The 13644-nt window shown below is 31.4% G+C and overlaps 1 protein-coding gene across 1 annotated transcript in view; it reads left to right on the forward strand.

Moving 5' to 3' along the window:
- Window positions 1-13644, forward strand: part of SLC30A7 (solute carrier family 30 member 7) — a 51907-nt gene that overhangs the window by 9021 nt on the left and 29242 nt on the right. Inside the window, 6 exon segments of the mRNA XM_039869585.1 lie at window positions 1550-1637; window positions 2297-2423; window positions 5373-5450; window positions 5453-5521; window positions 8973-9023; window positions 11903-12038. Of these exon segments, the coding sequence (XP_039725519.1) occupies window positions 1550-1637; window positions 2297-2423; window positions 5373-5450; window positions 5453-5521; window positions 8973-9023; window positions 11903-12038 (549 nt within the window).

The following is a 13644-nucleotide window of genomic DNA, read 5'->3' on the forward strand; positions in this document are numbered from 1 at the left end:
TTTTTTGTCCTGACTGAAGAATTTAGATACTGTTGCTCTTAATTAGGCAATAGCACTTTCATACATTATGTTTTAATTCTAAGACTCACTCTATTCGAGTAAAAAGTCATTTATAAAGGCAAGTATGACTAGTTTTCACAGGTTTTTCATTTTAATCCTGCTATCAACTTTAGCAAAGATATTAAACCTAATTAAATCACTTTAGTCCAATAATTTATCAGAATTTGTGGAGCACCTACTCACACATTAGGGACCAAAAGGTGCCTGAAAAACATTCCTGCCTCTGATCTTGAAATCTAGTGGAATTCAAGGACAAAAGGCTTTCAATCAAGCATTAGCTTTGGGTCTAGAAGGATGAGTTAAAAGAAAGTACTTTTTTATTTGAGGGTCAGTAACTCTGATGATATATTAGATAAATTCCTAAGTGTGGGTTATGGAAAGCAGGCCGTGAATTCTTTGGATTTATTTTCTCAAGAAAAAAGTATATGCTTTGACAAGTAATAAGATAATTTAATTCATTTATATGTATTAGGAGGTAGAAATATGTATTATTTCTGAGTGTAGAAATGAATGTACCTGATAGGGCAAGCTCCAACATAACCAGATAGAGTACATTTTAGAGCTTGTTCTCTTTATAGTAAAAATTGTATTATCTAGAAATTAACATAAGACACTAGAAAAAGCAGTATTTTTGATACTCCTGTTACATTGTTTAAGGACCAGAGTGATTAACTGCTGTCAGCACCCTTTGAGTAATGTTTGGACATGTAAAACTTCCAGGTTAAAGTTGTTTCTAATGACTTTAAATAAGCCAAAAATACCTTATGGAAAAATAAAATCTTTCCCCAATGCCTCACACAGGTAGGAAGCAGAAAGCTTCAGAAGTCCATGGAGAAAAGGACAGGTATTTTTAAAATAGTTTAATTAGAATACATGAAGGTAGAATTGATTCTAAAAATAGATAATTGAAAAGTTTTTGCTAAATTTATTAATCTTAGAAAAAGCGATGGAAATATAAATCTCAAGTTGACTCTGAGATACTACAGAAATAATTTTATTTTCCTTCAGATCAAAGCTCCACTTTACGAAGATTTGAAAGTTGAAAGATACAAAGCAGAAAGCATAAGGAGTTCTTAGCAAAGAAGGAATTAATAAGTTACAAAACCCCCTTTTTAAGCTCTTCTACTTTTTATCTTTGGATCCTTTGCACATTTGTCTGGTCCTGTTGCTCCTTCTCCGGTGGCAACTTGAGGTTTACATTTCTGTGAAAGGTCTTTCTAAACCTACTTACTCTAAGAAGGTCTTTTGATTGGCAAGTAGAAATTCATATATTTTATGGCATTCTGTTATTAAACATAATTCATAATTAAATTCATTTCTTTATTTTTATAATATATGTACAATAAAGCACTATTCTATAAATACTGGGACTTTGCTGGCTACTTATAACCAGATAATATGGTTTTGAATCTCTGAATATATGTAAATTTATCATTGGGTTTCTAAGAAATAACTTAATAATTCAGTTGTTTACTTTGTTCTTCTTTAGGTATGTTAGAGCGGAAGTTCTGGCTGGCTTTGTCAATGGCCTATTTTTGATCTTCACTGCTTTTTTTATTTTCTCAGAAGGAGTTGAGGTATAGTAGATAATGACTAGAGTCAGTAAATTGAATTTCTGTAATGAAAATGTTTATTCACTGAAGATACATGTAATAGAGCTGTTTTTCACACTATTGAGTATTTACTGAGGACAGTCTTGGATTAGATCAAATATGTATGTATAGGAGGAGCTTACAAAATAGTCGAAAAATTATACGTGTAACTACTTGAAATTGAAAACAAATAATTGTGCATTACAAGGTATGAATGAAGTGTTGACACTATTCAAAGTAAAGGCAGAATATGGGAAGCGAAGTCTGTTGGGAAGAGCTCTTAGAATAGAATCCGAGAGTTTTACCAGTAAATCTTTAGTATTTGGTATATTAAAACAAATAAAGAAAATTTAAAAGTTAATAAACTTAAAAGGAACGGCAATATATTAAGACATCAAAGAAGAATAGATTTTAAACCAAAAATCCATGGTTTTACATATTTGTATTTATTTAAAAATAGTAATTGTTACCATTTCTATGGTATCTAAGTACTGGTTTTATATTTATATTCTAGTTTATAGCAAATTTTTTTTGGTGTGATTTTAATTCTGAAAATAACTAAAAATTTTTTAAATTGTTCTTTGTTTTTACCAGTAGATCAATGAGAAGTTATATCAATGCAGTTTGTATTATGTGTTTTCTAGAGAGCACTAGCCCCTCCAGATGTACACCATGAGAGACTGCTTCTTGTTTCGATTCTTGGGTTTGTGGTAAACCTAATAGGAATATTTGTTTTCAAGCATGGAGGTCATGGACATTCTCATGGCTCTGGTATGATGGTTAGAAACTTTTGTTTCTTCATTTTCTGGTGTCTGTCATAGTTATTCACTTTGAAAATTGATAATTTTTAAAGTTAAACTGTACATTGATTTTTAATAACAAAAGTAATATGTTAATAGACTCTTATTAGTTTCTCCCTGATCCATCCCTTCCACTTTTCCATGCCTCTCCTTCTCAGTGCCTTCTCAGAGTTATATGTGTTATCAGTTTGGTGTGGATCCTTCTAGATCTCTGTAGGTTATCATCTGTTTACTATGATGCCATTTATATATAAATATACATTAAAAACCACAAAACAAATCTAGTTACTAAAAAAATTATAGTGGATGTGGGTATGAAATTTATTGTACAGTCTGTCTCTGAGATCCTTCCCTTTGGCGTATGTCGGTCTACCTTTTCTCGTTAACAAACACATAAAACCCCATGGTGTGGGGTGCCACGGTCTGTTTTGTCAGTCTTCTGTGGTAGATACACTTCAGGTTGCTTCAGGTTTTTCATGATTTCACGTGAAGCATGTCCTTGTGACACATGCAGGTTGTTTTCCAGAGCTGTGCTGATCTATGTGGTAGTCGTTAGTCGAAGGTGCTCTTTAATTATAATTAATTAAATTTAATAAAATTAAAAATTCAGTTTTTCAGTTACACTAATGACATTTCAAGTGCTCAGTAGCCACATGTAGGCTACCATATAGGACAGCAAGTGTAGAGCATTTCTGTCATCACAGTGAATTGCACTGTGCTGGAATATAAGTCGAATTGCTGGGACACAGGATATACAGTTTTAATTTTAGTAGACATTAGCAAATTGTCCTCCAGAATGACTGTCATTCACATTTACCCCAGCAATAAATGCAAGTACTAATTTCCCCCTCGCTACAAAACTTAATATTATGTGTTTAAAACCATTTTGCTTATATTTTGATAAAAATGGTATCTCACTTTATTTGGTGTTTCTTTGACTGGTAGTGAGATTGAAAATCTTTCTGTATGTTTTTAGGCCATTTAAATGTTTTTCCTCAAAAAAGTGTCTGCTTTTTTCTTTTCTTTTTTTCCCTACTGTCTTTTTGTTAATCGATTTATAAGCATTTTTTATATATTTTGTATACTAATCCCCTGTTTTATATGTTGCAAATATCTTTTCCAGTCTTTGGCTTATCTTTAAACTTTTTTTTTTCTGTTCCCCACCTCCCTCATCACCACCGGTGTGCCTGCACCTAAACTTTTATATAGTGTTTTTTAATTTGCATATAGTCTAGTTTTTCTGCCTTATATTTTTTTTTCTAGAATGTTTTTGCTTAGAGGAGTTTCTTATCCCTGGGACATAAACCTATTCTCTTATAATTTAATACTGTGAAAATTTTGGTTTGATGGTTTTTTCCTATCCATTTTGGTCCTTCATCTGTATGTAATTTGTTTTTGTGATGGGGTGAGTTAGAACTTAACTTTTTTTTTCCTCAGTGTGAATAAGCAGTTTTCTGAGCACCATTTATTAATCTGCCCTTTACCCATTGATGTAAAAGGATACTTTTACCCTATATTGAATTGCCTTATATATCAGGTCTAGTCTGTTTCTCTTTGGCTGTCCCACTATCACAATGAAACAGTTGTTATGAACTTTATGATTTAATATCTACTCGGTTAAGTCTTGTCTGTTTTTTTCCCAAAGTTTTTTGCACCTAACTTGCTTATTTGTTTTTCATCAGTTTATCAACTTTTATGAAAACATCTTGTTGGGATTTTGACTGGGAATGTATTGTCTTTTTGTTTGATTATGGAAAACTGACATAGCTTACATTAAATTTCATATTCATATTAAATTTCATGTCTTTTATTAAGTTATCTTAGGCATTTTAATAAATATGTTTATATTTTTCATTTGGTTCATTTTTAGGTAGTTGAAAGTTTTTATTACTTTTAAGAATGAAAACCATTATTCCTGCTTGTCTTATTGCATAGCCAGGACCTCTAGCACAGTGTTGATTAGAAATACTTATAGCTTGTATCCTTGTGTCAATCTGTTTTAAGAAAACACTAATGCCCAGGTTTAATCCCAGGACATTTACATCAGAATCTCTGGAGGAAGAGACCCAGTTTGTTTCAAAGCTCTCCAGTCAACTTTTATGTGCCGGCAAGGTTGAGAACCATTGCTTTCATGAAGAATGCCACTAAAGTTTTACCATTGAGTCTGATGTTTATGGTCTGTTTCTGATAAAACTGTTTTATCAACTAAAGGATATTCCTGCATATGTTGAAGTAATCATTTTTTCCTTTTTAGTTGATTTAAAATTAGTAATTACATTGATAGATTTTTCTCATGAAGAACCATCCTTAAATTTTGGGGTTAAAATGTATTTATTTAAGTCTATATTTAGGTCTGTGATCCACTTTGAGCCAGTTTTTGTATGGTGTGAGGTATGGGTCCAGTATCATTTTCTTGTATATAGGTATCCAGTTGTCTCAGCACCATTTGTTAAAAAGATCATTTTTCCCCATTGAATTATCTTGGCACCTTTGTCAACAATCAGTTGACTATAAATGTGAGGGTTCAGTTCTGGACTCTTAAGTTCTTTTTCATTGATCTGTAAATTTGTCCTCACGCCAGCACCATGCTGTCTTGATTAACGTAACTTTGAGGTAAGTTTTGAAATCAGAATATGTGAATTTTCCAACTATATTCTTCTTTTTAAAGGTTGTTTTGGCTATTCTGGTTCTCTTCTTGTGTTTCCATATAAATTGTAAGACCTGCTTGTTTCTGCTTTATTTTTTTCCTGTACTACATAGTAGGACTTCAGTATTGTTTTAATGAATCTACAACAGTTTTTTCAAGTAAATATTTATTGAATTGAATATGGTTTTAGAGCTAATTCTTTTCACTAATGTCAGTATTATAATCATTACGTAATGTATTATTATATACCTTTTGTTCTAACACTGTTTTTAGGCCATGGACACAGCCATTCCCTCTTTAATGGTGCTCTGGATCAGGCCCATGGCCATGGAGATCATTGCCATAGTCACGAATGAAACATGGTGCTGCGCATAGTCATGATCATGCTCATGGACACGGACACGGTCACTTCCATTCCCATGGTGAGTGTAGCCTATAGCCTTTCCAGTGGACAGCCTTCCAAACAAACAAATTGTGCAGATTCCTTTTCCTAGTTGAAAGAATCTGTTAAAAGTATTGCAGTCAACTTCCTTTCTAATGAATTAGACTAAATGGTTCCTGGGCTAGTTCATTTTTAGTGTATATTGAAATTAACTTGGTATAAGGCAGTAGATATAGCTTTTTTTTCAGTGTGTGTATTATAATAAAAAGCCACTATTTTAAATGACTATCAATGAATGAGGAACAATTGCATTTTAGCAAATGAAAATCATGATTTTTTAAAAGTAGTATGAGGCCTTTTGTGTTATACATAGGTTTATAAAAATATGATAGTTATTTTCAATTTTTCACATTTTCATTGTAATTTTGATAGATATCACCTGATATTTACTTCAGTGTGCCTTTAGGAATTTTTATATGCTAACTTATGTACTATTGGGTACTAAGTTATAAGGTGTTTATCAACTTAATTAATATTTTATTTTGAAATTATGTTTTCAATAGTTTATTCACGAAATTTTAGAGTATAGATTAATGGAGCTGCCTTATGTGATACAGTTTAGTTAATCTTTATATAAAGTATATGCTTAAATATTGTGTCTACTTGCCACAAAGAATGCTAAAGCTTTAGATTCGAAAATATAAAAGGGGCCTTGGAGATTCAGTATAATCCCCTAATTTTTCAGTCTCTATGATTTGCTATACTTTTGTAACTGTTACAGTGGTATGCTTTAAAATCGTGCTTTTCTAAGTTTTTGCTCACATGCATCCCAAAATAATTTCGAAAAACTGTATATTCCTCACATTTTTAAGATGATTTCTAAAAAAAGTTATGTATAAATATTGCAAAGAATATAATTTCTGATACACTATAGATAATATTTTAGAATGAAACTTCTTTATTACTCTTTTGTATATAGTCAGTGAACTTTAAATACCTTAGTGATTTGAGACCCACTATCACCTATTCAAAAATATATATGTAAATAGTTATAAATTTTATAGCATTTTGTTTCTCCTTGAATTTTTGTTACCATTTTATGTCCTTAAAAGAATTTTATAATAATGGAATATATTTGTGTTATGTTTTTAACTGATCATCTGTTATACTTCTTGGCAATAAAATATGCATATAAATTAAAATTTTTTATTTCCTAGGAATGTAAGATTTAGCATTTAAATGTTTCTTTTGGATGGAGTTTTTATAATTTTTACTAGGACAAAGTGAATCAAAATAATTCTGTTTTCAAATTTTGATACATGTATAATCAAAAAAGCAATGTTTTATTTGAAATACATATCTTAATGAAATGATCGGAGCTCTTAGTTTATGGGTAAATAACATTTAGCATAAAACATTCTATTCCTATTTTTCATCATTATAATGTACATATTAATGTTAAATGTTAAAACACAAGTTCTGTTACAGCATTTCAATCAATTTTTTGAATACCTTCAGAATTGTATTCCAAAAATTACATAATAATTTATCATCAAAAATTGTTTTTAATGATCTATTAATTGTCAGCTTTATTAGCTAATCCCTACATTTTATTAAAGCAAAGAATTAGAAAATATGATGTTTATGGAAGAATTTGCTAACCAGTAATTAGAGTCATTATTTTTGTTAACATTACCACAAACATTTGTAATCGACTCCTTATTCGTTGCCCTAGAGTTTTCTAGTACCCTTGGGAAAGCACTGTAGTAAGATTCTAGATAGGTGAAAGGTGGCCTTTTATTGGTCAAGAGGGAGAATGGTAAGTGGGAAAGAAGAATTAGTGTGACATCAGGGCTCGAAGAGATTATAGCAACTAATAAATAGAAATGCTAGGCTTCAAACACAGGGAATCTGACTCTAAAATCTGTTCTTAACTATTATTTTGCCTTAGTATTATATTAGTCAGTCTTCAGTAATAGGGCCCAATTCCATTTTGCCCCTAAGAGGCAGAGTCTCATTGGGAAATACTGTGTTTCATATTTATTGGAATACTACACTATGAGTAAAGCCAGCAGTTTGTGTTAATTGTTCTTATCTCAGTGATATAAGCAGTAAAAGTCTATATCTTGCTGTTGGTTGATAGGGTAGAAGGTGGGGCTCTGTTCCTTATGGCAATTCAGGGACCCAGGCTCTTTTCCATCAATGGGATTCTTAACCCTTGGAATCCACCACTGAATTCTCTGTATCCAGCTGGAGATAGAGTATATAGAAGATCACGTGAGATATTATAAGCCTGGAAGTAGTTAACACCTTGTATTTCTTTGTTTACATTTCAGTCACACACACCACTTTTAACTCAAGGGAAATGTAGTTTAGTTGTTTACCAAAGAGGAAGAAGAAATGGGTTTGGTAAACACCTAGCTAGCGTCTGCCACAGAGAAAAATTTTATATTTGGAAGGGCTTTCAGATTTTGCGTAGATAGGAGTAACGTCTTATATAGCTATTATATCAGTACAGCGGAATATACCTTTCAAAATGATCATATTGAAATGACTGTTTCTTTCTGGACCTGCTACCTATAGACAGAAATCTTTTGTCTTGATCAGGAGCTGGGTTTTTAGAACAGTATGCTTTTGACTAACAGCAGGATTTTCAAGGTAGTTATATTTTTCTTTCTACACAGCAGTGCCATGTCCAGACAGAAATTATTGTGCAGCCTTATGCTTTTGTACTTCTTTTGGTATTGTTACAATGCTCCATCAAGGCTGTAGTAATGTCAGCTTTTTGGTGCTGTGGACCAGGAACCATGCTGTGGGCAGGCTCTCTGTTAGCTCTCTGATCAGAAAGCTTATCAGTCCTTTTGATGATCCCTTTTAATGAATATTGTTGATCTCTTACATTGTTTACCTATATCTTCTGCTTTGATGTTAAAGCTAATTACTAATCTTCAAAGTATTTAAGGATACAGATTGAAGTATTTTTTTATTTGTTCATCATAAAGGCAAAATGAAAAAGTATTTTGTATCTCTTCTGTGTGAAAAGCTTGCCATATCCATCTACATAGAAGCTATTGGGAAACTATCGTTTCCATAGTCCAGTTTTCTTGGATGCTGTCCTGGCTTCATTTCTTGGACTGCTTATAACTTCAACTAGTAGTTTTGTTTTTTTGAGAATTTTCAATTGTAAAATTAGTGTAGCAAGTTGTATAAGGTATGTTATATATATTAGAAGACTTTTACAATGTTATTAATGACTTTTTTTTACCAGATTGCATACTATGATAATTTCCTAAACACTCTGTATACCTTTGATGCTCTTTGAAATTTCCCATGTTTATTTCCATTAAATTACTATATTAAAATTTAAAAATAATTTGTAGGTCTGATGTGGCTCCTTCACAATACATTTGAATGAAAAATACTCTGAATCGCAAAAATTGAATCAAGAATTGAAGACATGTTTTAAAATAATTTCACTTAATTCTCCACAGATGGTACTTCCTTAAAAGAGACAGCAGGACCCAGCAGACAGATTTTACAAGGTATGACAAGGAATTTGTATATTTCTCAGTTTTATGAAACTGGTTTCTTAGTTTTGAGCTATCTGAAATTTTTGTTTGAGAAAAATACATAACATAATATTTGTGTTTAAAATGTTAGCCTTCCTAGTGATTTTTTAAAAATATGCACTATTCGGTATATTAGCAGACATTTTAATTTAATTGTCACTTGGCTGTTTTCTCAGATTTCATAAGATTAAAATATTCAGAAACTATACTGCTTAAATATAAGTAATACCCATCTTGATGACTATAGTAACACCATAGAAGTATGTTTACCTTTGTGGATTGTTAAATAATTTTTCCCAGAATAATATACAATCTGTATTTATGTTGTGGAAGAATTTAGTGCTAAAAATGTGGTACACCCCAACCCAAAGAATGTACAACAGACATTAAACATGGACCCTAGTGTAAACTGTGGACTTAGGGTAATATTGTTTCATCAGTTCTGGCAAATGCACACTCTGATGGGGGAGGTTGACAAAGGAGGAGGCTCGCGTTGTGTGGGGGCAGAAGAGATATGCGAAGTCTCTGTATCTTCTGCTCAATTTTGCTGTGAACCTAAAACTGCTCTCAAAAATAGTCTATTATATTTTTTTAAATGTAATGTACAGTGAGACCCCAGTTGTATCCATAGGCCACAATTGCTGATACCTAAGAAGGAGCTTACATATGTCAAATGATAAATTAAAAAATTTTACAAGCCAGAGAAAACAAGTCTTGTATGAACTATGGTAGTTCCGTTTTGGAACTGTGAATCTCTTTGGCTCTGAATTTCAATTTAGATTTCATTGTCCAAGTTTTCCGATTCCCCATTGCCCATCTTCCTGCCCTTATTAACTTTTGACTTTAATCTGACTTTCCCAGTAGCTTGTGATCCAATCTCTACTGCACCTATTTTTCTCCACTATGTCTTGATAAAGCTCTTGCTTTTTATATTTGCAGTGTGAATATGTTCTACCATACCGAAGAGTTTATTTCAGGAGGTTTAAATGTGTCTTCTAGTCTCTTAGTTTTCCATTTGTGAAATACATAGAATTGTTTTAGAATAGCATTTGCTGAAAAAGCTTGTAATCATGCATATGTAATGTATCTATATCCAATTCCAAAAATTAGCCTTGATAATAAGAGTTTATTTTGGTTTTAGAAATCATCAAAATTTGAGGGAAAGGTTAGATTTGTCTTCCTAATTATCTTTTATATAAGCTGTTGTGAAAATTAGTTTATATTTTCTAAGTATCAGTATATGGTGGCTGATGTAGCCCAGTAGATAGCTGACGGACAGAGATAACTGCCTGGTACTAAAACTTTTCCATGTACATACTCACACATGAAAAACTGAGCTAACTGAATTTTGAAGTTATTTGCTGCATTTTTAATATGACCCTGGCTTTTTAGGTTTTTGGGCATTTCAAATATCAATATTCTACCAAGTCATCTAAGGCTTTCAACTTTTATATAAATTAATCATATTAGTTTAGATTTCTTTCTTTGGTGATTTTTCTTCTTGAAACAGTTACTAGAAAATAAGAAGGGCTTAGATCGTTAATGACACTAGCTAATAAAACCAGTTTTTAGGTCAGCAAGTAAGATGTAGCTATGAACTTTCCAATTAAAGGAGAATCAAGAATAAATTTTTCTTTTCTTTTTTCTTTCAGTGTTTAGATTCTACCAAAACATTGATTAAAAAATATAAAGGTTTAAAATCACATATCATTTAAGAGTTTTGAAACTTGGGGTCCCTCAATCCACTTTGATATGTATGTTTTTCTAGTTTTGCAGTTTTATTTTTAAAACTTAAAGTGGTCTCAACACTTATTCTTTACTATTTAAATACCCTCAAGAAAAATATTTTTTCTATAATATTCAATGAATAATAATAAAGAAAAATAAGTGTCTCTGAAGAGGACACATACTCTTGACATATTAGGTATTTCTTTTTCAGACAGAGTAGTTGATGCTATTGAAGAATGTTCTATTTTTGGCAATGTATGGTTGAAGTTTGTTTAAGAGACTGTTTTGCTACACAGTAAATTTTACCCGTTAAAGATCTAAACATTGAATAATTTGTCTAGTTAAACTTTTTAAAAAAATAATGCATATCAGACTTTCTTCTTGGCATTTTTTAATGGTTTTCCCATCAAGTCTCAATTCTTAAATGTTAATATTATATCTAGGTTCTTGGGCAGTTAGAATATCAATATTCTACCAATTTAATATTTAATTATTAAAAATTCAAAATATAGTCACATTCACTTTAAAATATTAAAATTCCTACCTTCTCTTATATCAAGTTTGAACTTCGTATGTAACTTGAGGTAACACAATCTTCAGGAATAGCAGTAAGTATATCATCAGTATGAATAGAGTTATGGTCCATAGGAAATTCGTTTCAAAGGTAATTTTAACCAGCAGAGGGCTCTGTGTGTTCATACTACACATATTCATAGTTATAAATAATGTTTTCTTGACAGATTCTTTTGGCCTAATGCAGTGTTCTTCTAACAAATTATTAATTAACTTTGGGGCTCTTTTAACCAGAGATGAATATGCAGAAACAATTTAAAAATCAGTTTACTGCTCTTCCTCAATTTATGTTACACCAAAACATTAAGGATCATTAAGAGCAAGTATAAAGTCTGCATCAGATATTTTAACCCCTGCTGATTTGAAAAAGGAAAGATTATTTCAATTCTCAAAGACTATACTTATTTACTAAGCAGCAACTCTTTTTCTTACTGATTTTCAAACTGGTGTTTGGTTTTTAACATATAAAATCAAGAATAGTTTTAAGAAATATTTGTATTTTCAGTTGATCAGAAGATGTTATTTTGATTCCGATTATGCTTTATTTCTAGGCGTATTTTTACACATTCTAGCAGATACACTGGGGAGTATTGGTGTAATTGCCTCTGCCATCATGATGCAGAATTTTGGTCTGATGATAGCAGATCCTATTTGTTCAATCCTGATAGCTATGCTCATAGTTGTAAGGTAAGTGTTGATATGTTACTTTCCATTATGAAAATGATAACTTATTTAAATTACAGATCTAAATTATTAAGTTGGTTTTTCTTTGGTCTTTAACACATTCCTACATAGATTATTTCTCTTTTCATCTTGCTATTTTCTATGCTTGCCTAGGGTTTGATGTTTCCTTTTGGTATTTAGCAGTTAATCTTTTTGGTCTGTAATTCAAATCAGTAGTAATTTTCTTGAATTTAGTACCGTATCTGTAGAGTAGAACATTGGAAATATAAAATATACTAACTATAGTTAGAATTTTCTTCCTTTGGCATTTATATCTTGCACTACCAAATGTGAAAGAATATTAAAATCTCTTCTAGAACTATGTAAAAAATCTATAGAGTCACATTATTATTGTGGAACTCTTGTAAAAATGCTTATTGAGGTGTACTTATGTCTGTCTCTCTATCTAGATTATAAATTCTTGAGGAAGGATTTGTCTCTTAGCTTTTTAGCTCTCTATTGCCTACTATAGTGCCAGTGTATATGTAAAAAGTGTATGTGTGTGCGTGCATAAATTCTCAAATTATTGCTGAATTAGATTGTATAGTTGTTATCTCTTAAATTTGTCAGTTTATTGTTTTAATTTTTATCAGAATAATTGAACGTGTGCCTTTATTTCACAGTCTTGAATTATTTATAAAGATATGTCTTGATTGGACTGTTTTTGTTTTATTTATCCATATGATTTTACTGTTAGTAAAATTTTCTTTGTAGTGATAACAAGACTTGAGAGGGCTGATTATTCTAGTCAACTATAGTTAAACAGAATAGACTTACTAAATTACAATGACATTATAATCTTATAAATTAGTCATAAATGCAGATTTTTAAGTTTTTGCTTAAAATAGGATTACATTTTAAATATGTAGATTTTTTAACTAAAAAAAGTTATTTGTACCAAGAAGCCACTCTTCTATGTAAAAGTTTTTTATAAAGCTTGGAATGCTTTTTCTTCATCTTTGAAAATCTTGTACTTCCTTGTAAGTTCAGCTTAAATGTCACACCTTTTATGAAACTTAATTCCTGAGGTTTGGTAACTTACATGGGTTCTCTTTTTTTTTTTAATTTCTTTTTTCCTTTTTTTCTTTTTTATGGTGACATCGGTTAACGAAATCCAGTTACATATGTACCTCTTTATTTGCATGTTCAGCGTTCGTTTTATTTGGTTTTGTATTATAATTCTTTGTTGCTTCTGGTACTTCTTAGAGTAGAATCTTAATGATCCCTTTTCTTTGTCTCCCTCCACTGTTGTTATCCTAATTCTTGTGTCATTTGCTGCTTGGAAGAGGTTGGTGTCCTTGTTCCTCCAAACTCTTCTCTATACTGTGGCCAAAATGATCTTTCTTGAGGATTATGGTACATGTGACAACTGTCTTGCCTCAAATCCTTCAGTGCCTCTTTCTTACCCTCAAGATAAAGTCTGAACTCCTTAGTGGGGCTTCATTTTGTTCCCCGTTCACTTCAGTATTTCTTTCACCCTTTGTCAATTTATATTCTGCTCTCCAGCTACTGTAAATTACTTTCAGTTGCCTGAAAGTGTGTTGTGAACCCTCTGGATTCTGGGCTTTGT

The sequence above is a fragment of the Pteropus medius genome, unplaced genomic scaffold (genome assembly GCF_902729225.1).
Source record: "Pteropus medius unplaced genomic scaffold, Ma_sr-lr_union100, whole genome shotgun sequence".
Classification (NCBI taxonomy): domain Eukaryota; kingdom Metazoa; phylum Chordata; class Mammalia; order Chiroptera; family Pteropodidae; genus Pteropus; species Pteropus medius.